General features: G+C 42.5%; 2 protein-coding genes across 2 annotated transcripts; both read right to left on the bottom strand.

Annotated features, from left to right (window-relative positions):
* Nucleotides 1-100: 100 nt before the first annotated feature.
* Nucleotides 101-3,877, bottom strand: LOC125894860 (G protein-regulated inducer of neurite outgrowth 1). Its single transcript, XM_049586501.1, has 2 exons — nucleotides 3,596-3,877; nucleotides 101-3,102 (listed from the first exon to the last, which is right to left on the bottom strand). Exon 2 carries the CDS (start codon nucleotides 3,070-3,072, stop codon nucleotides 868-870), a length of 2,205 nt encoding a protein of 734 aa, XP_049442458.1. The 5' UTR covers nucleotides 3,073-3,102; nucleotides 3,596-3,877; the 3' UTR covers nucleotides 101-867.
* A 2,708-nt stretch (nucleotides 3,878-6,585) lies between these two features.
* sncb (synuclein, beta) lies at nucleotides 6,586-23,197 on the bottom strand. Its single transcript, XM_049586354.1, has 6 exons — nucleotides 23,038-23,197; nucleotides 21,886-22,019; nucleotides 17,329-17,358; nucleotides 16,909-16,994; nucleotides 8,947-9,033; nucleotides 6,586-7,393 (listed from the first exon to the last, which is right to left on the bottom strand). The coding sequence occupies exons 2-6, from the start codon at nucleotides 22,004-22,006 to the stop codon at nucleotides 7,364-7,366; spliced, it is 354 nt and encodes a 117-aa protein (XP_049442311.1). The 5' UTR covers nucleotides 22,007-22,019; nucleotides 23,038-23,197; the 3' UTR covers nucleotides 6,586-7,363.
* Between the last annotated feature and the right edge of the window lie 1,766 nt (nucleotides 23,198-24,963).

The raw sequence follows: 24,963 nt of genomic DNA, 5'->3' as shown, positions 1-24,963 counted from the left end.
CGTGAAGTTAACGTATGAACACCAACATCACTGACACTGTAACAGCCTCTGAATTAAAACACACTTAAAATAAGCTTCATCACGTAATTTACAACTGAATCACTAATCATGGCATTAAAATACACTAAGTAGTAATGATTAAAAATACCCTCATATCAGGTGTCGATTGTCCTCGTCATCTGTACATTTTTATACTTTTCACGATACAAACAAGTCAAAATGTGGCAAATCTAAAAGCAGAGTATAAGACGTACAAAAGCCTGCACTAGGGGTAGGGACTCCTCTCACACAGATCAATTCACCATTACGATCAACTCTAACTTCCGTACTCTGGAAACAAAATGAACCTCAGGTTGTAGTGACTGACCATGAGGCCATAAATTTCAATCAAAAACTGTGAGTCACTCTACTATCATCGTGTCTCTCCACTGAAGCCTGTAAGCGACCAGGAGAAGGGCTGGCATGGCTTCGTATTTTCTGAGGTGCATTAGAAAATGCATCAACAGCGACATGACTCAGCGGACAACTGAATGGTCTGAGTGAAAAACATTAAAGGAGAAGAGCTAACGATGGCATATATCACCCTCATTTTCCAAACATGGAAATACGGAAGTCCAAGGAAAAAAAAAAGCAAAAAAAGGAAACTCCATTTAGTATGGCTGGTTCTCGATGCTCTGTGATAGAAAGTTAAATGCTTTTGTGCTTTTCCTGTCCCATGTGAGGAGCTGATTTTCTTCTCACACTTTCACGACAATGTCACGTTGAAGTAAATCAGTGTATCACAGACACGTATATCCTGTGATTTCTTACACCACGGGTTTTTTTCTTCCTCCAATCAGCTGTTGTTTTCTCAACAGGACTCTTGTGTCACTCTGCGGTGTGAGCTTTGGAGCAACAATGTGGCTGCTGCATGTTCTCCATCAGCTGACGGAAGGGGTTTCTTCTGCGTCGGCTCACCTCCCCATCCCGGTCTCCCCTCTTTCCCGCCCGGCCCTTACCCGAACCTGAACCAGAGCCCGAACCCCCCTGGATGGACTCTGACGAGAGGGGCATGGCTGAGGGGTTGAGCGGCGGAGGTGGAGGCATGGAGGGCTGCTTCTGCTTCTTCACCTGTTTCTCCAGGTGTTTCTGGATGGCTGAGCCCAGCACAGCTACCTCCACCACTGCCCCATACACCTCCCACGTCATTCCCTTTTCATCCCAGTTGACCTCCTGCACCGGCTCCTCACATTTCTCCTTGCAATTTACTGCCTCCTTTGTGTCCTCTTCAGCTGCTTCCACCTTTTTCTCTTCGGTTTCTTTCTCCTTCTCTTTGTCCTCCACCACCTGCTCCTTTGTATCCTCTTCCTCCTCCTGCTCCTGCTCCTGCTCCTCCTCCTCCTCCTCCACTATCTTCTCCTCTATGCTTGCATCGTTCTTGATGTCAGGAAAAGTCGTGACGGTGGGCGTTCTTGGGGTCATAGGTGCTGTGGCGACAGAGCGAAACTCCACCTGTTGACCCACCTGCAGCTCAGCATCTTTAGTCTCTGTGCCTACACCTTCACATCTCCCTAAAGAGCTGGGGAAGTAGAAGGCGTGGTCCCCCTCAGGAGGGGTCATGGGGCTGGTAGCCGCAGACTGACACTGCACCACCTCCAGGCTCACCTGGGTGCGGATGTTGTGGCAGCCGAAGGGAGCTGGAGATTCAGGGACAGGAGGCTTTGTCACGTCTCTCAACTCACGTGCACCTTCATTTTCTTTCTCTTCTGAATTTGCAGACTTAACGTCTGTTTTTGGTTCGTCACATGCGGACACAGAGGATTCTACGGTTTCATTTTGTGGCAGGTTTGTGCTTGAGGTGTCCTGTACATCAGGGGCAGCAGGTTCTGTGAAGACATTTTCCTTTCCATCCTCCTTCTTTACATCATTGTCTTTCTCTCCGGGTTCCTCATATTCATCTATTTTGACCATCTCTCGCTCGATGGTAAAAAGAGATGACTCAGCCTTCTCTTCCTCTTCCTCATCATTGTTGCTATAGTGGGTCACCAGGATTGTAATGTCTTGATCCATACTGCCCATCCTCTGCTGCTTACTCAGCTGATTACTATCCTCCAGAGTTACTTGAGAAACTATTAACCCGGCAGCAGGGCAGCTGGTGGAGCTCTCTGGAGATGCATTCGAGCTGAGGCCCTCGCTTGGCTCCTTTGATGTGGCAAATTTCAAAGTTCCAGCTTTCTCTGACTCTTCCAGACTTTGTGTTGCGGGGGAACTCTCCTGTTGGCCACTCTCCCCATGCTCCTCACTCTTTTTCACTTTCTCCTCCTTCTGCACCGTCTCCCTCCCGATGAGCACTGGGAAAGCTGTGGTCGAGGGCGTCTTTGGGGTCATGGGGGATGTGGCCACAGAGCAGAACTCCACCTGCTGACCCACCTGTAGCTCAGCATCTTTAGTGTCAGCGCCCACAGCTCCAGACTTCCCAAAAGAGCTCGGGAAGAAGAAGGAATGGCCGCCCTCAGGGGGCGTCATGGGGCTGGTGGCCGCCGAGTGACACTGGACCACCTCCAGGCTGACCTGTGTGTGCATGTGTTGCTGGCCGGCAGGAGCTGGGGTTCGTGGGTCTGAGGGGCCTGGGGTTGCTGGCACAGGCACATATATATTTTCAATGTCTGCGTCTTTTTCTGTGGTTTTATCCTGAGACATCTCCTCCTGAATTTCACCATCTCCATCTCCACCACTCAGGAGCTCATTAGAGATTGTCGCATCGTTGTGTGTGGCTGCTGTTGTTTCATCATCTTCAGGCTGTTGTGTCAGAGAAATGGCATCAGTCTGCGTAGAGTCTTTTACACAACCGCCTCCTGAAAGTGCTTGATCTTTAGATTTTGCATTCTCGTCTCCCTCTTCAACGTAGCTGGCATTCGTGTGATGTTTTGGCTGATAGTCCCCTTGTGTTGTTGACTCTTGACTCGTGTTTATCTGAGGTCCCTCGGGCTCAGCGCTGCCATCTGAGCCGCCTGGACGCTCTCCATCATCCGTCTTCTCACAAGGCTTGTGGTCCTCTCTGAGACCTCTCATCTCGTCTTTCAGACTTCCCATTTTGTCTTTGCATTTAAGTGGTGGAAGTACCTGCAGGGCACAACACAGCACTGACACACTGGGCAAACTGTAATCACTAACTATAAGAAGCTCCAGCATGTGCGGAGGATAAAACAAAGGTTTTTGTGATAAAAATATTCTATCATACGATGTCGATGTCAAGTATGAAAACACTGACATGTAACCAAGTTACATCATACATATGATGGAAATTATTCTCATGCTTATTTTGTATTGTAAAACACTGTCATCTGGGATATTTACTATTATTAAACACATGCATTTTACATGTTATTTTTTATGTTGGATTTTTTTATCCAACATTTCACTGTTAGATTAGACATCCTATTGCATCTTTCTACCCTACAAATGTGCTCACATAGCTCATAATCAAGTTCTGTTTGGTCCATAATCTCATAAAAGCAAAGCCATGCACAGGAATCTAAAGAACTTGTCAAATCTTTTAACTATGAAAACAAACAGGATGAAACAAATTGCAGGAAAGCACGAGTAACAGACGTACCTCAGCAGTCCAAGTCAGACTGAAGTCTTTCCATAACTCTCTCTCTCACATTTGGGTCAAACACCGCAAAAATCTCACCGTCGATCGAGACCTACATCTGTCCGAATGTCTCCCCTGTTGATTGATAGTGATTGCAGCGGCTACAGGTTTGTCTCTAGAAGAATCTATCTTAGGCAATCCTCGCTCTTTAAAGCTGTGGCTGTGTCTATTGAAAAGCTTCACATTTTCCTGTTTCCCTGGAAACCACGGTCGGGCTCTGGCAGTGAGTGGTAATGTAATGACAAAATCTCTGTACAGCTCTCTAATCATCAGTAAATCATAGTAATTAACACCAGGTTCTCAAAGCAACACAATGGCAAAGTGTATGCAGAGATATAAACCTGTGAATCAATGAAGTGGCTTTTGGGGGAGACTGTTTCATTTAGAGGAGGCAAAAACTGAAGATAAAAGCTTTCATGTCACTACAGATGATCAGCGTGAGCACTCCTGAAGGCAGGGTGAAGTATGCAGAAGAGGGATTTCTCTTCTTAATAACGAATTGCTGTTTTTAGATAAGACAGCAAGCTGCATGTCTGTGAGGGCCAAATTTGTTTGACCACTCTCAGTGTTAAGAAATCACTCATTGTAAAAAAAAAAAAAAAAAAAAGCAGGCTGAAAAGATTAAAAAAAAAAAAAAAAAAAGCCACTTCCTCTGAACCAAATTTGTGGAGGCAGATCATCACAGTCTTATCAGAGGACCAGAAAAGCATTGAATATTTTAAATATTAGTAAATGTGAGTGTTCTGCTGCAACAGTGAGAGCACATGAAAGACAGCGGGGGATATCAGCTGAAGGAGCCTGGAGGAAGAGGAGCTGTGCCTCCCACACATGCACACACACTTGTAAACCACCATGTCTTTCAGACTCGTTCCTCCCCCCAACCTCTCCGCTTTGCGACAAGTATTTCTCCAGAACCTCTGTAATTCAGCTCACCTGGAATAATTGTGTGGGACTGAGGATGTTTACCTTTCCCTCATTTTTTAAGAAGCTTCCCTTCCTTGATTTTACTGTAACGGTGGGCTGCAGCTTGGCCAGAACACTATGTACTGACAGAAGTAGTCTCACCATTAATTCAAAGGCCTCCACCAATCCCCGGCTGCTGCAGAGTGCTGTTGCCTAGCAACCATGTTAGTGTGATGCAAGGGAGGTGTGCTGCTGAGGGCCAAGGTAGACAGCCCCGATCATATTCTCGTCAGGAGCCATCAGCCTGCCAAAGGCCATCTCCTCAGCAATGTGTTGGTATTAATGACCGTGGTGATTCGTCAGCGAGCCAAAACAGGATGCAGCACAGACAGACTAACAGTGTTATCTCCACTGTGTGTGGCAGGATATCACATTTTTTAAAAACCTGACAAACAAGTTGGTATCTGTTTTTATTTCCCAAAATAGTCACATGTAATGAAATCTATAATAAAGCAAACAACGCAAATGGAAAAAAAGAGAGAGGAGACTAAGAAATAAAAAGACAATTTATAAAGATTTCCTTTGGAATGTTAGCTGTGTGGAGATACCGTATATATACTGTAGATATATATATCTATCTCTTCTCGAGTTCTCTGATGCCAACATACTTCCATCCCAACATTATTACTTGTCTAAAAATGGATGATGAGACAAGTTGGCTCCAGTGTTTTAGCAAGAATTGTTCATTTTTTTTAGGGATCATTTGGTCTCCAGTTTCTGTCCAAACTCCTTGATGGTGTCCGTGGCCTTGTCCGCAGCTTTTTCTATGGCTGCCTGAGTCTGTTTGCCGACTTCTTGAGCAGCTTCAGATAGTCAGAGTGAAGCAGAGGAGAAATATGTGAAACAACAAATCAAACTTATGTCAAGTCACATGCAAAGTTATTCACATATATTAATGTGCACACAAAAAGCTTCGTTCTATTTCTCACATTTTGTATCTAACATCATTTTCACTCAAGCTAAATTTGAGTGATCTGTATTCCTACAGTCCCATATCACACACAGTGTTACACATGTCAAATAATACATTTACAGTATTTCGAGTATTACCTGCACTTCTACACATTTCTGCTCTCACACATAAATTGATTTTTTACATGACATTCTTTTAGCTTATCTTTCAGTGACTGTTAAATATTCAGTTCTGGAGCTTGTTTTTTCTTCATTCTCTGACAGCTTGTGTCTGCACTCTAAGAGCAATGCATCTATTGTTACATCACAATGCTACAAAGACAGAGGAGTGTGCACCTTACCTGTATTGGCTGTTTCTTTGGAGGAGTCTGCCACCTGCTGCACAGCGTCTTGAGCTGCCTGCACTGGAAAACACATGACAGAGACTTACAGTAACTGACCTCAGGAGACAAAAGACTAATGCAGTTTGCTTTTCAAGACTTCAACCCAAAGTAAATGGCTTAAACTTTGAAGATCAGAAAGTCCAAACCAAGAAAGATTCTTTTCTCTGTCTACCTTACATTTGCCCTGTGTCATCTCACAGCTGTAGTTTTGTACCTGTAGTGTCTGTGACTCCCTTCGCAGCCGAGTGGCTTGTGCCTTTCAGGCTCTCAAAGGTCTTCTTGAACGAGGCCATGGCTCCTGTCTTTGTCCCTGCAGCGTTCACACATCCATCTGAGCCGACAGCAGCAGGAGAGGCTGTTTAATACCCTCTGTTTGGGCCCGACACCACCGAGCCTGCACGTTCCAGCCGGATTAACCCAAACAAAACCCACCCAAAGAGCCCTGATCAGACTGGCATCCCAACTATGGCAGCACCCAGCCAGGGGCCAGAGCCTGCTCAGCAGATTTTACACATCCTGTAATCAAACCCCCCAGACAAGAGTGAGCAAAAAAGGGGAACATGTGAGGGCGATGCATAATAGCTCCTCACTGAGACCAACAGGCATCTAATGAGCGATCTACTCCAAAAGTGAGTTTAAACAGGATCAAACAACACTTAACAAATGGTTTCTTTTTTTACTTTTTATTTACAGAGGAATGTATGTCTGGCTTAACACATAAACCTTTATATTGACAAGTCCTGCAATTTAAAGCACATACTGATTTGACAACCATTATGATTTCAAGACATAATATATTGACTTTAACTTGTTAAAATCTTCAGTACACACAAACACACGCACACACAAACATGTATACTCTGTCAATTTCTAACAGATTTACTGGAATGATTTCACAAGCAACTATAAAGATACAATGTAAAAAACTCTTACTTCAAAAAAGTTCAAAGAAATCTCCAAAGAAATGCAAAAAAACAAAAAAAGAATAAAAAGAAAAAGAAAGAAAAGAACCCACAAACAGGCATTGTTGACACTTAGGAGGATATTATTGTTTTCATATCTGCTTGCAACCGGACATATTTATTTTTTCCACTCCCAATGTCTCATTGGAAGATGATGAACATCTATTGCACATTTCTAAATACAGACACACACAAGTACAAAGTCACAAGCCCTGGCTCTGGACTCATTTCATTGGGAGGGAGTCAAGGAAATGAGACAGAGAGGACAAATCCTACATCTCAATAAATACCTACACCCAACACATTACATTAATAACATGACATTTACAATATATAATAATAAAAGATTTGTCTTGAAGGAAGAACATTTTTCAGTGGGAATGCTTGTGTTTTTTTTTTGTTGATTTTTTTGCAACGGGGGTATAATTGTAATAATTTCAGCATTTGTCCTTTTTATTATTAGAAATATTATTGTGCTGCTGGTTGGATGGTGGCTTGGACTGGTGCTTTTACGCTTCTGGCTCGTAGTCCTGGCTCTCCTGGGGAAAGAAGAACTGATTTTAAGAGACAGCAGGCAGCACAAAGAAGATCCAGGTTAAACTCAGCAGTAAGACTTTAATTAAGGCTCATCGGCGTGAGATTTGGCTTGAATCTATTTAAGAAGAATATGACAGAGGGCTTATGGTGACACATTATCGCGCTCTGCTGAAGGCAATGATGTCACTCCATCACAGCTGTAAGCGTCTCTGCTGCTTCAGTGCCTCTCTCCAGCCTGCAGAGGGCAGCACAAGCCTACACCAGCTTCAAGGACGTGTCGTGAGCACATTCCCAGCATCCTTGTAACCCTGCACACGCCTCCTCCATGCACATGATCATAGAAAAAAAAAAAAAAAAGACACAGCCTCCAGGAATGTGCAATAGTCTTAGGTCATCTGATGTGTTCATAAAACCAAGAGTGATACTGGATGAGATGGATTTTTATCTCCAAATCCTCCCTAACAGGGCTTGATTCACTCTGCAGCACTCTGGCTCCATGTTCACAGCAATGCAGGGAGACCCTGACATTACCCACAATGCATGGAGGCGGAGAGCGTCATCACCACACCCATTCAGACAGAGCTTGCACATCGCTGGTGTAGCAGAGGGTGGGGGAGGGGAAAGCGATGCAGAGGAGAGGAGTAGGAGAGAGAGATGGAGGAGGACATGGATGACACAAGCTGCTGCCTCTGTGAAATTCACTTTTAATTTGTCAGGGAATATTTCAGTTATATTCCTTTAACCGATGAATGCAATAATCCACTGACGGGAGACTGGAAGTGGAGATGAAAAGAAAATCAGACTAAAGGCGCTAAGTAAACTGAACATCACTACACATCGTGCAAAATCTCACATCAATTCATCCAACTTCAGCTGTTTCTTCATTTTTAAAATCATAGTTTTCTGACTAAAAGCATAATTCAAGCAGTACTTTAAATCATAATCTTCTCAACATTATGTCCATTGTGCGGCATTTCTAATTTACTCTTTGCTTTTTAAAATCTGGTTTCAAAGGAAAAGGTTCTGCACAGTTTGTCTCGTCCCTGACAGCCAAAATCCAAAAATAACCATCTGTGTCAGACTCGCATCCCTCTCTACACACACACACACACACACACACACACACACACACACACACACACACACACACACACGCCCAACGCTCAGTGTAGGTAGGTGGTGCTATATTCACTGTACTCGCTGTACAGTGTGGCAATTGGCTTGTTGAGCCCTCTGTTTTCATTTCCAGAGAAAAGGAGAATTACCTCAGTGTGAGCTGTAGTGTTTGTGTGGGACAGAAGTGGAGGGCAAGTGTGGAGTGCTATTGAAATGCAATACAGCTAAAATGTGTAACCATGCAGAGCTGGTGAATACTGATGAGCCTCCATTTACTGTAACTGAGTTGACTCAACCCCGACTGCGGTCCGGCTTTACAGGCTTTTCACAAAACATTTTTTAAAAAAAGCTCTTTTCAGTATAATCATATGGTTGATTTGAACACACAGACATGTAGAGCAGCTACATGTATGACCTTTGCATCTCTTAGGCTGATTACCTGCTGGGTCTCATCATATGTCTCCCCTTCTGGCTCCAGCATTGCCTCTCCCTGGCCCTCCATGGCCTCCTGCCCGTACTCCTCAGGCTGCAGAGACACAGAAACAAAGATGGAGACAGTGAGGAAAAAAATGATCTACAGTAACAGAAGAAACTATACATATTTGTAGTACATTATCATTACATTTGTCTCCCAGAGGGCCTAAAGACTCTCAAAGACATCTGCATGAAAAAATATTCTGTCTGTTGCACAAAAAATATTTTTTATCTGTTTCGTTAGTTGCAGTGATAGTTCATAATCCACATAGCAATACGTCCTTGCTCTTTTTGTACAGCACAGGATAAATATTAATGTTTTATTTTGTATGAAAATATGAGTTAATAGAAAGTTAAATCAATCTGCATAAATGTGAGTGATAGAAATTTTAAGAAGAAGACATCTGCCATTACAATATTCTGTGGATCAGGAAACAGCCGCAACTCCAGAAACAATATTTTTTCATTCAGGTGGTTAGAGGAGTTTTTTGTCAGATGGTAAGTACAATAAATTCTTGTTAATGTTAAATAACTGTCGATTTTTAGTTGTGCTAGCACTTTGGCTCTAGGGATGGCAATGTCGCTCTGTCAGTCTGTCCACCACTTTGGCTCAGACTGAAATATCTTAACAACTGTTGGATGGATGACACTGGTAAACACATTCATGTTCGCCTCAGGAGTTATTGTAATGACTTTGGATATTCCCTTAACTTTTCATGCAGCACTATCATTAGGTCCAATACTTTGGTTATATGTTTAAACGTTAGCATGCTAACATGCTAAACTGAGATGGTGAACATTGAAAACATTACACCTGCTTGAAGGAAAACTTCACCCACAAAATCACCATTTGTATATCAGTAGGTCATGCAGTGTTACATTGAACTTATGAGGAAAACTTTTTTCTTGCATGCCTCCAGAGAAAATGGAGAACATATTGATTTATTGAATTAATGGGGACCACACACTAATATCAAAACATCAGTTTACAAAATCTCACACAACTCATGCAGTATAATCCAGGTATCATTTATCCAGTCATATGCCCAGTGCTTTCCAAACACATACATCTTCACTAAAACATTGCTATTTAAAACTGAAGTGAAAGTGAAAGTTATCTCTACTCTCTTCAAAACTAGACTTCAGTACTAAGGTTTTAGGAAAAACGCACATGCTTTGCAAATACTGAGCATATGAATGAATAAAATGAGACTTGGATGTTAGAGGTGGTCCTGAATTAACCAACAAATCAATAGGTTAGCCATAGGTTCTTCATGAATTAAGGTAACGCAACAACAAGTATTCCTATATTGTCAATTAGCATTGTCATCGTGAGCATATTAGTAGGTGAATGACATTGACATTTCGCTCAAATGCAACCAGATGGCCCAAGTAAAGCTAGCATGGCTGTAGACTCTTGGCCTCATTCGCTGTAAAATCTGATTCTAAATTCTGCACCTCCAATGTAATGGCAATAGATGAGAAGCAAAAACTGGAGGTTGAAAAGACTAAAACTAAGGCGTAATTTATACTTCTATGTCGAATCAAAGCAGTACCAACATCACAGGTGTCAACGTAGAGCCTATGCCATACCCTAAGACACAGCCTGACATGCAAATAGGCATCGCAGCGACGCAGACCTCCTGTCTAATTTGTAAGTTGAAACCATAAAATTTTTGACTGACTTTGATTTCACAGATAAGAAACAACAAATTGTGAAGACAATAAAACCTCCACTAAAATAGCATTTTAAGTCTTGTGTGTGATTTATGCTTAAGGGATTTATCCTGGCTTCAGATGAGCAGAGGAAATCTCTGCTCGTTATTTGGCTAATTTATACTATGTAAAATGCCATAGGCTTGTGCTAATAACGTTAGTACGTTGTATTTGTGCGGAAAATGTGTTTAGTGTAAGACAGTTGTTTTGTCGGTGAACCTTGTGAGTTGTAACAGAGTTGAATTTTGTAAAGTTACCTTAGTTAAATATTGCTGTTGTCCCTGGCTTCATATGGGTGGAGAGAAATCCGCTAGCTGCTAGGCTAATTTATACAATATAAAATGCCATAGGCTTGTGCTAATAACGTTAGCATGTTGTATTTGTGGGGAAAATATGTCCAGATAAAGACAAGTGTTTTGTCTGTCAATGCTGTGAGTTATAGTGAAGCTGATTTGTGTACTTGTGTTTGAAATTGTCTCTATTAAGCCATGTTTAATGTGTGTTTTGAATCGACTAGCTTTCACAGAAAGCTCTGCTAACAATAACTATAAATATACTGTTTTAAAAATCGTTCTTACTCAAGTGGATGGCTGAGTCTACATCACAACTATGTCAACAGTGGTGAAGAACTCATCAGGGTCACTTTCAGAGTGAACGACATAAACACTGACAGCCAATCAGTATTCATCTGAATTAACTGGGCATCCCCATTCTACATAGCAGATGACACTGTGGAGAGGTCATTGAGATTAAAAAAAGCACCCGTTTGATAAAGCAAACCAAACTACACCTGCCAACCATGTCATCACGCAGAGGAGAACCTGCATCTACTCATGGCCAAGAGGCTCATACTTGTGACAGTGCCAGATGTTAACATCATGGCATCAGTGGCGGCTGCTGGTCTTGCAAACAGGGGAAGCTCACTTTAAGTTTACATTGTAATAGTTGTCATATAGTGGAGAGGCAGTAACTTATAAAAGGAGCATTTAATTGAAGCTGTTTTTCAACCACACTCTTGCCACAGAACCACAGCAAAACACACCTCAAAGATTTTCAGATGGGTGAAAGACCTGTTACTTTTCCCCACCCTTGGCACCAAATCAATCTGAGGTGTTGATCTGCCCTGCTGTTTAACTCTAAGTTTCTCCTCGTAAGGAAGACTATCAAACGGCTTCACCAAAATCCGGTCGACAATATTCATATTGTCTGCTATTATGTGCAGCTTGCTAGCTTGCTCACTAGCTGGGGCTGCTGTGCGAGGCTAGTGTGACCGCCTGTGAGTGCTTTGGGACGGTGGAGGGGCTGACAGCAGCACCCGCTGCTTGCTGGGGACAGTAACTGCAGAGCGACAGAAGTCAGAGTCTCCAAACACGAGTACAGTCTCCAATAACACCAGAAAAAGATGCTAGATTTGTCGCTTGTCGTTTTTAACAAAGAAAAAGTCACTAAGAGGATTGGAAAAGTCTCCAGATCAACTCGGAACAACGGAATGAAACTTGAAAAATGCTCCGGTGGTGGTTTATATTTCTAGATCGCTGATTTGCTCATTTCGCTGTCAATCAAAAAGGGATTCAGCCTCAGACAGATCATCCAATCATCATGCAGAAGCCCAGCGTCCAGGCCAGCCCACTGCCCCATAGACCCCCAGAGACGCTGAGCGTCCGATGGGCGGGACAAAACCGAGCATTTATCCAATGACTGTCTAGTTTCGCTGCAGTGGAACAACCCAGTCTATGCTTCCCCATTGAAGTCTTTGGACGCTGAGCTTCCACTGTTTAATGCACTGTGACGCTACGGGAATGAATAGGAAGAAAGTCGCGTCAGTGACCTGTGATAAGTAGCTGATTCTGAACAAAAGTTGAACGCGTTCTAGCGTATATTTAGTCAATGAAATGTAAACACAACAGTACATATTTGACCACTTATTTCTTGACATTTTAGGGGAAGCTGAGCTTCCCTTGCAGTCTTAGAACAATCGCCACTGCATGGCATCCTCCTCGGCTGAGCTGTAACGTTAGCTAGCTCAGTGCGGTTAGGTGCTGACTAGCAGTAGTTGCACGCTTCCTTCTGCACAGTGATACAGTTGCTGGGTGTAGTTCAGTGGAGAGAAAGTCGTTCCTACATTAAACGGCTCACAACAAGGTTTGTGGATTATCTTGAGTAAGAGGGTCATGATTTCTTTCTTTTTTTGATGCTTTGAGCACCACAAGCCAAGTGACATCTAGTTCCACTATATTTAAGAGAAGGCAGAAATCTCTGTGGTCGATATCTCCAACACTCTGCAACTGACACCAAAACAATCTAGACTGATAAACAGCACTACAGGTCAGAGATGGGGACTTGAGTCATTGTGACTTAGACTCGAGTCGACTCGAGTCGCTGTTATGATGACTTGTGACTTGACTTGACAAAAAATAAAAGACTTGAGACTTGAGACTTCTCGGACTTCTAAACATCTCGGACAGCCAGACGACAACTTCAAACTTTGCTCATCATTTGAAGAGCCATTCTGCCCTGTAAGTGCTTGTCAATTAGCTAATATTATCTGATTAGTTGGCAGTTAGCTAACGTTAGCTTGATATGATACGGGGGTGGGGTGGGTGGGTGGGTTTGGTGGAACTTGTTTTTTAATTTATTTGCTGACATTAACCCCAGAAAACATGAGCGAACATTCCGACCGGTTCATCACAAGACCGGCTGTACGTTTTATGAATGAGCAACACAGGGTTAAATGAGCTAAATGGGTGATTTTGGCCGCTGCCTTGGTTAGTGTGTGTGTGTGTGTGTGTGTGTGTGTGTGTGCGCACGCGCGCACATGCATGGGGGTCGTCCCTGCAAAGTAAACACTGCAGTGATGAAGTCAATGTTTACTGACAGTTACTTATATCTTGTCTTTTCACTTTATTAAGATCAGATTCTGAGGGTAAAATTACAATAATAAGGTGACTTGACTTGGACTTGACTTGACCTGTTACAGGACTTGACTTGACTTGACATAACCTGTGACTTGACTTGACTTGCCCAAGAAAAATGACTTGGGACTTACTTGAGACTTGCACGAGTGACTTGGTCCTATCTCTGCTACAGGTAAGTACTGGGTATGTATTATGTATTTTTGATTTCAGGGGTGAACTGTCCCTTTAACCGCAGCTGGCGTAAACAAGCAGACAGGGTTCCATCATTGCTGCACCTGCTACTACGAGCCCTTTCAACAACACTAGTGGGTCACCACACATTTATTTTTAAACCCAGCACTAATCAAGTCAATTAGGTCAGAGAAGAACAGACTGTAATCCTATGTACTGTATCAAGCTGTTGTTATTGCTGTAAGCCCACCAACACGATTAGCAGGGCCTTAAGTGCTGCACAATGGGAAAGCACCATAAAGACACACCTAATCAGACGGATCATTGCCTGAGAAAAAATGAACATGGAAAAAAGGCTGTGTGATTAGGACAGAAAAGAAATATCAATTGGTGTCTGATTGGTCACATTTGAATTCAGTTGAGACTTAAGTACAAGAGAAGCCTTTTATTCCGACTGTTTAGCACAGCTCTTCCTTAAAAAGATTATTCTAAGCACTCTGAGTGACATATTCTATTGTATGAATGGATGTGCGAGTGCATCTACACCTTACGGCCCAGCACAAGCTAAAACTGAACAAAAAGTATCGCTGCACATGTGATAACAATGTCAACAGTTCAACAATCTGTCATCAGGGCGTCGAAATGACTAGGTTTATCACTCAGATATGGCCTTCAAGAAGCCTATTAGAGCAGGCTGTCAGATTTACTAGATTAGCGAGTCAGTGGAGAGGGTCCAACTCTGGGGGATGAAGGCTTTGGACAGCACGAGGACCTCCCTGTTTCACTGACAGTCTGACAGCAAAAGACGAAATGTCAACATGCTGACGGCGCACGACCAGGTCCTTTAACAGTCTGCGAATAAAAATGTGTATCACTCAAATTTCCGAGCTTTGGATATATGTTGAATGTTCTGTGTTTGTGGGTTGTGTTTCACCGCCCCTGTGGTCACAGTGTGTTTAAACTTATCTGAGAGGAGACGGAAAGGGGTGACATTAGCAGAGGTCCTCAGGGGGCCAGGGTACAATAATGGAAAGGCTGTGTTGAAGAAAGCTGATAGTCCCACAGAGAGATGGTTTGGGTCGTTCAAAGCATCTCAACAGTGAAAGAGGCTGTGAGCTGGAGCTATTTTATGGTCTGAGGCAGCTCTGTGTGCAGAATTCTACCACGAGAACCCTCAAGCTTCCTCCAATAAAACAAGTGTAATATAAAACCTAAATGCAATTTCACTCATTCCTATTTTTCCTGTATAAAGGCTGTCAATCAGCAGTTCACCCATGTACATTTTGCAGCGTGAATGTTGAGGAAATCTGTGGAGCGTCCTGTTTCATTCTCGCCAGCGCTGAGCAACATGTTTTTTAACTTAAATACACAAGTTAACTTTTTCTCTGGCAGGAGAAATTCAAGTATAGCAAACGTCTGTGCTGACAGCAGAGGAATAAAACAGATACGGACCAATAACTCTATATTGAAGTGACACGCAAATTCATCAGCCCGTGTTTATCCCTGCTGTCTAAATCTGGCTCCGCTACAACCACAATCCTGTCCAGACATTAATGAACACAACTTGCAGCAAGTTGCCAACTGTACGTGAGGCTTGGATCTGGAACGGAGGTTTCTTTTTCCTGTCACTTGTCCTCAGGCACGTGTGCACAAACATAAGTAGGCTCAGTCGAGAGTAACAGGAAGCTGTTGCATCGTTACCGTGCATATATACAAGGCCGTTTGTAGTCAGTTCAATATATGTCTGCCATTAAAGAAATTTAATTTACTCATCAGGATGAGCATTCCTCAGCTACAGTCGTATAATATCTTCTGTAGCTCTGTAGTCTGAAAAAATAACCCTGATGATGTAATCACAGCTGCTATAGGGTTGCATTTTGGGAAATGTAGGATCCAGTGTTTTAGGGATTAAAAGTCAGCTGCTGCTGCTTCGATTTTGACTTTCCCTTTTTTATGTCTTGTGAGCCTGTGTTAGTCCATCTTCCTCATCGTCCAACCCTTTAAAGATGCATTATTCAGTTTAAAGCACAAAGAACGTCTCTGAGTGCATTCTTAAGTTGAATTTAGCAGGGCTGTACCGAATAGTTTGAAGCTTCATTCAAAAAATTGATATTCAAATTCTAAATCAATATTCGAACGCTGCGCAGCTTTTTTTTTTCTTTATTCATTTTGTTTAACCTCTGTATTTTAGAAAAAGATTAGGCTTAACTAAGTTTATTAGTGGTATACTATTTGTAAAATTAGATTCCAGTGGTGGCTGCGTAGATTGTTTCTGACTTGCATGATCCAAACATTTCCAATAACTCCAGAGCAAAAGTCTTAAAGTCAAAATGTATTGAAAAAAGATAGATGTGATTATTTCTAAAATGTTCTTATCAAACAAAATGTTCTGCTTCAATCCAAATTTGTTGGCGTTCAGCCTTTCAAAAATGAGATTTTCTCTGTGGTCAAATAACAGTTTGCTCTACAGCTTGCCACACACAGAGGCCCACACCTGTGGTAACGGGATGGTCGAGCAGCTTTCTGGTAAAGTTTTAAAAGCTTTACTGTCCTTCATAACCCAATCCACCCTCTGAGAAGGTTGAAAATATTCAAAACCATGATGAAGCAGTTATTCAATTAGTGATTAGTTGATGAACATGAGAGTTTTGTCATGTGAAGATTTGCTGTTTTTGTGTTTTATATTATTGGAAATGTCATATCTTTAGGTCCTGGACTGTGTGAAGGGAAAACAAGCAATTAGAAAGGTTCTGGAAACCTATAAGATACGTACTTCTAACAATCACTATTTTTGAGAAATGATTTATAGACGAATTTAAAAAAAATAGGATTAATTGAAAACAATAATCACAGGTGGTTGCAGCCCTGTTTGTGCCCCAACATGACAAACGCAACACTGACCACAGATATATATATTACATAAAGCTTTAAATATGCATGCTTTTCTTCGATCACATCTGATGTGACTTCGCAGTTAAGAGCCGACTGATATCCCGTAGGTGTGCGTGAACACACTGCAATATTTTGTCTGATAACAGGAACACACTGAAGACACTAGAACAGTGTGTTACACTTCACCATGTGTGCTCGCGGGGAGCTGATGGAGAACATAATGGCGTACGTACATTCATGTCAGTAGGGAACTCGTCCTTTTTCACCAGGCCAGTGGCGGCAACGATGTTCCCCATGGCTCCAGTGGTCTTCTCAGCCACTGCAGAAACACAAAAACATCGTGCGCGCACACACACACACACACACACACACACACACACACACACACACACACACACGTAACATTATCTCAGCAGATCCAGCAGACAGATTAAAACCATGCACATGATGTCTGCCCTCTTTTGCTTCCCAATTGATTATTGTACATAATGACCACTTACACATGCCCTCTACAACACACAAACTCTCCCCCGTCACCATAATGAATTTGCCATTTCCCAGTTACGACTAAGTGTCTTGATACGGTAATGACACTGAGCTTGTTACTATTGCTCTAATGATGTTTAGGTTTGACTAACAGAGGGAAAACTCACCTGTGCCCACACTGTCTTTGGCCTTGCTACCTGAATTTAAAAAAAAAAGAAGACATTTATTAGAATATTTTTAGCTTTCTTCAAGGACCATTTGACATTTTGCATTTCAAGATTAATTTTCATTTGTGTGAGCAGACACACTTGCCTAAAATTCACCACCACAGACTGACTTTTACCAACTTGATACGTCAAATATCATCTACCTCATGATTCATGAGGTTACAACATTACCATGGCAGTATTAATTTAAAGATACAGTATGCAAGATTTTCCTAAAAACAATGCATAGACTCATATAGATCATTTATGACCTCATAGAAGTGTGCAGCTGTGTATTTCTCTGCCTGTATTTTCTTTATTTTCCTTTTATTTTCTGTGCTTATGGGCGTGTAGCCCCACAGCGCTCAGGTGAGGTATGAACATGTAGTGACCAGGTGCCAGACTGTAAGCAGCAGGCATCCGAGAAACAGTGCAGAAAAAATGCAAATATAGCGAGGCGTAAAGCCAAACAAGAGTGAATCTGGGGTTGGCTTTAACTTTCACTTTCACTGCCCAACATCTTTACAAACAGTAAGTGACAATCCTGTGTAGTATAACTTTAAAGATACAGCACTGCATGTGACTAGCATGATTCACTTTAAATAGACACTACCAACCACAAATCTTTCATGCAAGTAATGCAATATCAGTTTTTTATTTTCAGCTCCAGAGGTGGGTAGAGAACACTCATGGCTGCAGCACTCGGGTTGCTTGGCACTTTTATTGTGAGCCATTATTAAACTTTGTGGCCGGCTTAAAACCAAAACCACCAATCAATGCTCTGACCTTTGGCAGATCTCATCCATCTAAACTTTACTCCATCAAGCTATCTGAGCAATCAACTGTGTGCCCACTGGTCCTGATCACTCAGGCCTTGTCATCCTCTCCACTGTGTAGCAGTGTACATGCCTTATTGGTCCCCGAGGGCCTTTAAAAGCCAACTGCAGGGAGGCGGAATGACAATGAAGTACAGAACAGTCACTACAAAAGGAGAGCCTCAAAGCAAAACGTACATCTAAGAAGTGCATCCATTTAAGCATCTGCTCTGGTGTGGAATACCTCTACAGTAACACAAAGGGATGAAAGCCACGGGTAAGAATTTAGACATATTAATAGTTACTAATGACTTGTGCTATACTGAAGCTTATTTTTCTCAAATGAACAAAACATTTGCACCAAAAAACAGAATGTTGCAAAAGTTTCCTTTAATAAATGTAAAATAAATCATTTTTAAAAATGTTTTAAAGCTAATGAGGTGTTTAAATGAAAAAAGGTTTGTAATAGAAAAGAAAGATTTCCAAGTACAGATCTCTGGTGTGGCTTTTAAATGCAACTTAACGCATTAACACATAAATTTAATTTGACATGTAAAATCTCCCTGAAAAATCTAAAATTATAGTCACCTAAATATTAATAATATACATTAGCATCTCAGGCTGTAGCTATTTAGGAAATGTATGTAACAGAGATACTTAGTTAAATGTAACTGTAGCTGACATATACTGAGACTGTCTTACTGGGTACAGAGATGCTCTGTGAATGACGTTGCGAGTTGTGACATTAAATGGCATCTAGTACAGCAGGGTTTTCTCATTTCCGCCTCTCCTTGTTGCCTTACTCAGGCTGACTGCTCAGCTCAGCTGGGTGGGCGGTCTGCAGCAGCTGTCAAAAGGTGGGCCACAGGCCTATCAGATCACTCTTACCCCTCCTCCAAGAGGGGCCTTCAAGCAAATCATACGCAGCTTTCTAGGGCACCGCTATGCTCAACAAGCAGCACGCAGAAGCACAGAGACGCAGCAGAAACACTCCTTTCCCTTTCTGTGCACCACAGGCTAAAGACATGATGAGACACAGCGTGGAGAAGACCAAACAGAGCCTGCACGTGTTCTGACTGCAGATTGACATGTCTGGTTGTGGCGATCAGTGGCAGGGACACGGTGCTAAATATGTAGGTTAATTGGATTCCACCTAAATGCAGGCATGTCTGACAACTTCTCCCGGAGCACCCAATGTCTCCTGAATGCACCTAAAACATACTGTCAGTGGGATCAATGGTAGAAGCTGGTGACTGTAAAGCTACCAGCAGGGGTGTCACTGGAAGTTTGGGCCCTCTGACAACAGCTCAACAACTGACAAAATAAATATCTGTAAATGGCTGGCAGGTCCCAGGGACTGTGTCCAGCTCTGAGTGCCCTGAGTCATCTGGCCCTCTCCCCATTCCCCCCTCACAGAGCTACTGTAAGCTAACAAGCAGAGCTGGCCCATATGGAAGACATTATTTATCACACACAACATGGGGTTTGTCAGTGAAGATATATAGTTGGTGAATTATCTGAAATCACATCAAATTAAACAATACCAACTTCCAGCCTCCCAGTCAAGATAATTTTCTGCTTTTCTTCATTTTATGTAACTGTAAACAATAAGTCTTTGGTGTTTGTTTGTTGGTTGGACAAAACAAGCCGTCTGAAGACGTCACCATGGAATCTCAGGAAATTGTAACGAACATTTTTTACCATTTTCTGACATTATTTTGAATGTATTTAGCTTTTATTTAACCAGGTTGGTCCCACTTACCTCTTTAAAAAGGGAGACCTGGCAGCCAAGAATAGCAGCAACACAGAGTTTCAACAATTAACATAAAACTGATGTAAATAAACACAAAAGCACACAGATTTGATGACGTTAAAGCCTGGACTCGATAGATTTCACCATATTTTTTAATACGACTGAGGGTCACCATGTCTTAAAACGTAAGATCATTCTGCAGATTGCTCCATGCTGCAGGTGCAGACAAACTAATAGCGATTTTTTACTCAGTTCAGTTGTGACTTTGGGCACAATAAGACACAAAAAGTCCTGCAAACAGAGATTGTAACTTTCATAGCTCATATTTAAGAGAGAAGATAAACAGGTGGGAATATGCTAAGAATAGCTTTGTAAATAAAAAGATACCAGTGACCCCAGACGCATGTACGCAAAGCAGGCCAATTCACTTTGAGCATAAAACACAACAGGAAGTGAGAGATCCACAGTTTGTAATGGTGATATACGCCATCCGGCATGTGAAGACAGTGAGCAGATGGTTTATCGAATAATAAAGAAAAGAATATTTAGATTAAATGCTCATAAACACAATCGTTAGTTGCAGCCACAGACAATTTAAAACCCAAACTATGTTCTTTAAAATGTGGTTGATATCACTTTGACCAGCATTTGAATTCATCAAGCTTGCTATTAATTATTTAGACAACAGAGCTGGTGAGCACTGGCTATCATGACATTAAAATTTCATTATTTCATACTGATTTTACACCATTAAAGAATAACACTGAATTATTGCCCAGCAACATAGATAATTAAATTATGCATAGCAGTGCTTTAACAAGTGGAGCGTAAACCTGGAGTACAATGACTGTGAGAGTTTTTAATGTTTCATGTTGAACACAAGATGATCAAAGAGATCGAGACAATGTTTTTGTCAGTTTCTGTTGCAGCTGCTTGCTAACCTCTCTCAGGTCCAACCCCGTGTCATGTGTATTTTACATTGGGCCAGTAATCTCAGGCTTGTATTTGGCAATTACACTTGCAAAATCATGCAACAGAGGCGCTGATCCGTGCAGATATCTGTAATGGTGTCCATTACAAATAAGGCTGCACTGTAAAAGGACAAAAACAGAGGCCTTTAGTCCGCTTGTCTCCAGGAGGTGACCGCGGGCTGAGACTGTTTTACAATCTGCTCCCGTCCAATGCACTGACATGTGGCAAGAGCTGCTCCCACCATCCTGCTGCCCCACCCCCACCCTGTTCCCATCTCCTGCCTGTAGCCCAGTCAAGTCAGGCGAGAGGGCACGAGGACATTCAGAGCCTCTCATCACATCACGTACATCAAAAATAACTCCTTATCCCAGTGCGTCCTTTTTAAAACTACAAGCAGATATCGGATATTTGGCTAAAACTGCTGATTATTTAAACACTGCATCAACCTGCAAATATATTGATCAACTTTCAGGCTGGTTTAATTTTCAAATTACTGCTGCTATAATGAAATTCTCTGAATTTTGTTGAAGCTTGTTTTTCTCAAATGAACAAAACACTGGCAACAAAATACAAAATGTTTTAAGACTTTCCTTTAAAAGATGTAAAATAAATACAGAAAAGAAGGATTTCTGCCACCTTGGTTTTTATGAAATACCAGATTAAGTCCCAGATTGAGAGAGGAAACATGAAGGTGTCATACTGTCGCCTAACTGTGCAATGATGGTGCAAAAAGACACTGAAGACCAAGCAATACATTCAGCCAGCTGGTTCTTATAAATATGAGGGGGAGCAGGCTATTTGCTGGAAGTTACTGTATAATTTAACCATTTCTGTCCGGACATATGGGGATGCTGCAGGTGCTGATGTATAAAATATTCTCTCTGCTGATGTCTTGCTGCTCATGCATATAGGAGGAGCACTGGCAGTCTCAATGGGCCTCTGTATGATTTGCATGTAACAGATTTGTGATCGTCTTACCTACAAACATTACTCCTTCTTTAGTCTTTTCAGCTGCGACCGCAACTCCTTCCTTGGTCTTCTCTGCGGCCACAGCCATCCCCTCTTTCGCTTTAGACAAACCCTTCATAAACACATCCATCTTGGCCGAGTAACTGTGGAGAGATGGACCATACCTGCTGTCAGACACCATCACCACTGTCACTGTGTATACATGTGAGTTTCATCTTATATAAATGCATGTGTGACATATTAATAACCAGATATATGTGATTCCTATCTAATTCTACAACCCCCTTTGGATATTAGTCTATACCTATAAGAGTAAAAGAAGGCAGCAGCGCCTCCTGTGGCAGGTCCTGACAGCTGCAGCCCCAGCCATCAGGCTGTAGTAAAAACCCTCAGTTCACTCATGCATTCAACCCCCTTTTCTCACATCCTCGTCAAAGCATGAAATATTCACAAGCAAAAAGATTTCAATGAAATGGTTAATTGTGGAGGCGCTCATTAATTATTGCTCGCCTGTAATGCTACTCTCAGTGGCAGCGAGATGGCAGGGCTGCGCCTGAGAAAAAAAGAAAAAAGAGAGCAGGCCTTTTTTTTAAGGGGACTGTACATCATATTAAACTGGAAGGTGGCATGCATCGCAAGAGCTACACAACGTAGCTGGGGGAAGGGAAGCACGATCTACACTAGCATATGCACACGCATCACGGTTTGAACGTGGAGTTATATGGATTGTAATGTGAAGCTTGTCCGATCACGCGCAGGGGAACGTTTAAATAAAACAGAGCAGGCTGCAGGACTAACAGCTCGAATTATATTCCTGCACCTCACACCAATCCTCCCAGTCCCATCCTGGGTGATGCAGGTGAAGCCTTTAATTTGCACATGCATATAATTTCACGATGTCTCACGTTTGCGTCCGTGCCTGGCTGGATTTCTATCACCACTGCATCATCTTCCGGACACACATTTATAATAATCTGATACGAAAATCAGGATGATTCATATAAATATAAATATGCATGCTGGTTAAAAGCTTTAAGATGTAACCAGTGCCTTCCAATGTCGACGCTCACACATGCATGCTCCTCAAATGGTGGTGACCTCTATATGTTTTAAAATAATAACACAAATAAAGCAATGCAAGGAGAAAAAAACAGTCCTTACCTATTTACAAATAGCCGTCGACTTGTCCCCTTATGATTCAGTCGCACAGTCGAGTCACACTATCGTCTAAATGGGAGATATTTTCAAATGATCACTAGGTGGGCCTTCCTCGGGCTGATCTCCACCAACAGGGACGGCCCCCTTCACAGTGCGGCTGAGACTATCACGTCGCCCCCCCCCCCCCTCCTCCTCATCATCCTCCTCCTCCTCCTCCTCCTCCCCCCGCCCCCTCCCTCTCCACTATCCCTGGTTCCCTCTACTATTGATCAGCCACAGATGTCAACTGGTACATCAGGGGAAAATGAGCTTTACAGAGACACAGCATCTCATCTTGTCCCTTTACTGTTGCAGCAGTAGCCATAATGGAAAATCATGTCACATGGCTGCTGAGTGAAAACATGAATATAATATTGACACCATTAAATATAATTCAAAGGACTCTGGGTGCAGTTATTATCTCCACTGTGTCAATATTTAATAGATGCAATAATGCTACAATACACTTTTTATTTAGACTACTTGACCTACTTTCCTAATGGTTTCTCACAGACTCCATTTTGGATCTAACTTTACTACTGCCACTCCACAGTGCACTTAAACCGGTGCCATCTTTATTGCCTCTCATTAAGAAATGTATCCACCATTCCATAATAAGTGCAATGTCAAACAGTTAATTGCATCTTTATTTTTAACTGCCCCAATTAGCCCATTAGCTCACAGAGTGGACAATCATGAGGTGGAAGACGTTTAAAACCAACCATACCAGTCCTGTGTGCTGTGCCAATACTGTCATGCGTAGAGCAGGAGTGATGTGAGGGTGATACCATGTTGTGAAAGGGATGGGGGTGGACTGATTCAGCATTAAGGCTGTGCTGGGTATTGATTTTTTTATGAGGGGGGTGTGGGGAGAAACAGCCAGGGAAGTTAATCGATGCTTTTAGTCGATATATAATATTCTAACCTTAAATAATTCAACAATACCACTATTTTCCTCTCCTTATAAACAAACAAGGTGACCTCTGCTTTGCATATTTTATTGAAATTTAAGCTACGTGCTCACGAGCTGGTGAGTTTATCTTGTATTAATTTACGACCTGCCGCAGCCAATCAGAGCGGAGGATGACCTCAGATCGAACCATGGCGGAATATCGAACATTCCATGAGGTCATGACGCGTGCCAGCGGACCAGACCCGAGTCACAGACCAAAAACTGAACTGCGTTAATGCTGCTGTCGCTGGATACCACGCATTGAGCTGATTTACAGCCTCGGCGAAGGGTTAAGTACCACCCCCTCCTTCTTTTACCCCCTCTCTGACGTATATGCGGTGACGCCATCCTTGTTGTAGTGGGCGAGAGATTGCGAAATCGTCCCCCCAACCCCCCCCCCCCGCTCCAGCTCTCCCCCTCCCTCCAGTTTGAGGAAATCCCAGATAACTACCTCTCCTTGAAATTGTCCTGTCTCATCTTGCTCGGCGAGCATGACGAGGCAGGCTGTGGCAGCAGCCCGGCATGTGTCATTACGTGCCATGTCATGAGAGCAGGTAAACTAGAGAAGTGTGACCACCACACTGACAACAATGCACTTTATCTGTAACATCCACCTTCCCGTGTATTAGTTTAATTTTCCTGTGACTTTGCTGGCTGCAGTGCAACAATCATCATGACCTTATCTCTCCTCCTCCCATCAGTTACATGTGATTTATGAGCTCACACAAATTCATCTTAAACGCCATCCTCCACTGAGTCCCATCAGGTGCTGTCCAGGGTCCTGAACTGAAGTGTCTCTGTCCATGGTGCTGAAATGCTTTACCCAACATCACACAGTCCTAGAGGACGGACTGCAACATATCAGAGGTTACTAATGTCTTCCATCAACATGCTGTCAGAAAACATTACAAACCCAGTTGTCTTTAATGCTGCAAAGG

The sequence above is a fragment of the Epinephelus fuscoguttatus genome, linkage group LG9, assembly GCF_011397635.1.
Source record: "Epinephelus fuscoguttatus linkage group LG9, E.fuscoguttatus.final_Chr_v1".
In the NCBI taxonomy this organism is placed as follows: Eukaryota; Metazoa; Chordata; class Actinopteri; order Perciformes; family Serranidae; genus Epinephelus; species Epinephelus fuscoguttatus.
This window is presented reverse-complemented; position numbering and strand designations above follow the sequence as displayed.

What these genes read in the sequence shown, in the direction of transcription:
- LOC125894860 (XM_049586501.1), bottom strand. Translation starts at nt 3,072, where the DNA reads ATGGGAAGTCTGAAAGACGAGATGAGAGGTCTCAGAGAGGACCACAAG.
- sncb (XM_049586354.1), bottom strand. Translation starts at nt 22,006, where the DNA reads ATGGATGTGTTTATGAAGGGTTTGTCTAAAGCGAAAGAGGGGATGGCT. An exon ending in CAAAGACAGTGTGGGCACAG is followed by an intron (nt 16,995 to 17,328) that starts GTGAGTTTTCCC and finishes GTGTTTCTGCAG; the next exon opens with TGGCTGAGAAGACCACTGGA. An exon ending in CATATGATGAGACCCAGCAG is followed by an intron (nt 7,394 to 8,946) that starts GTAATCAGCCTA and finishes TTCTTTCCCCAG; the next exon opens with GAGAGCCAGGACTACGAGCC.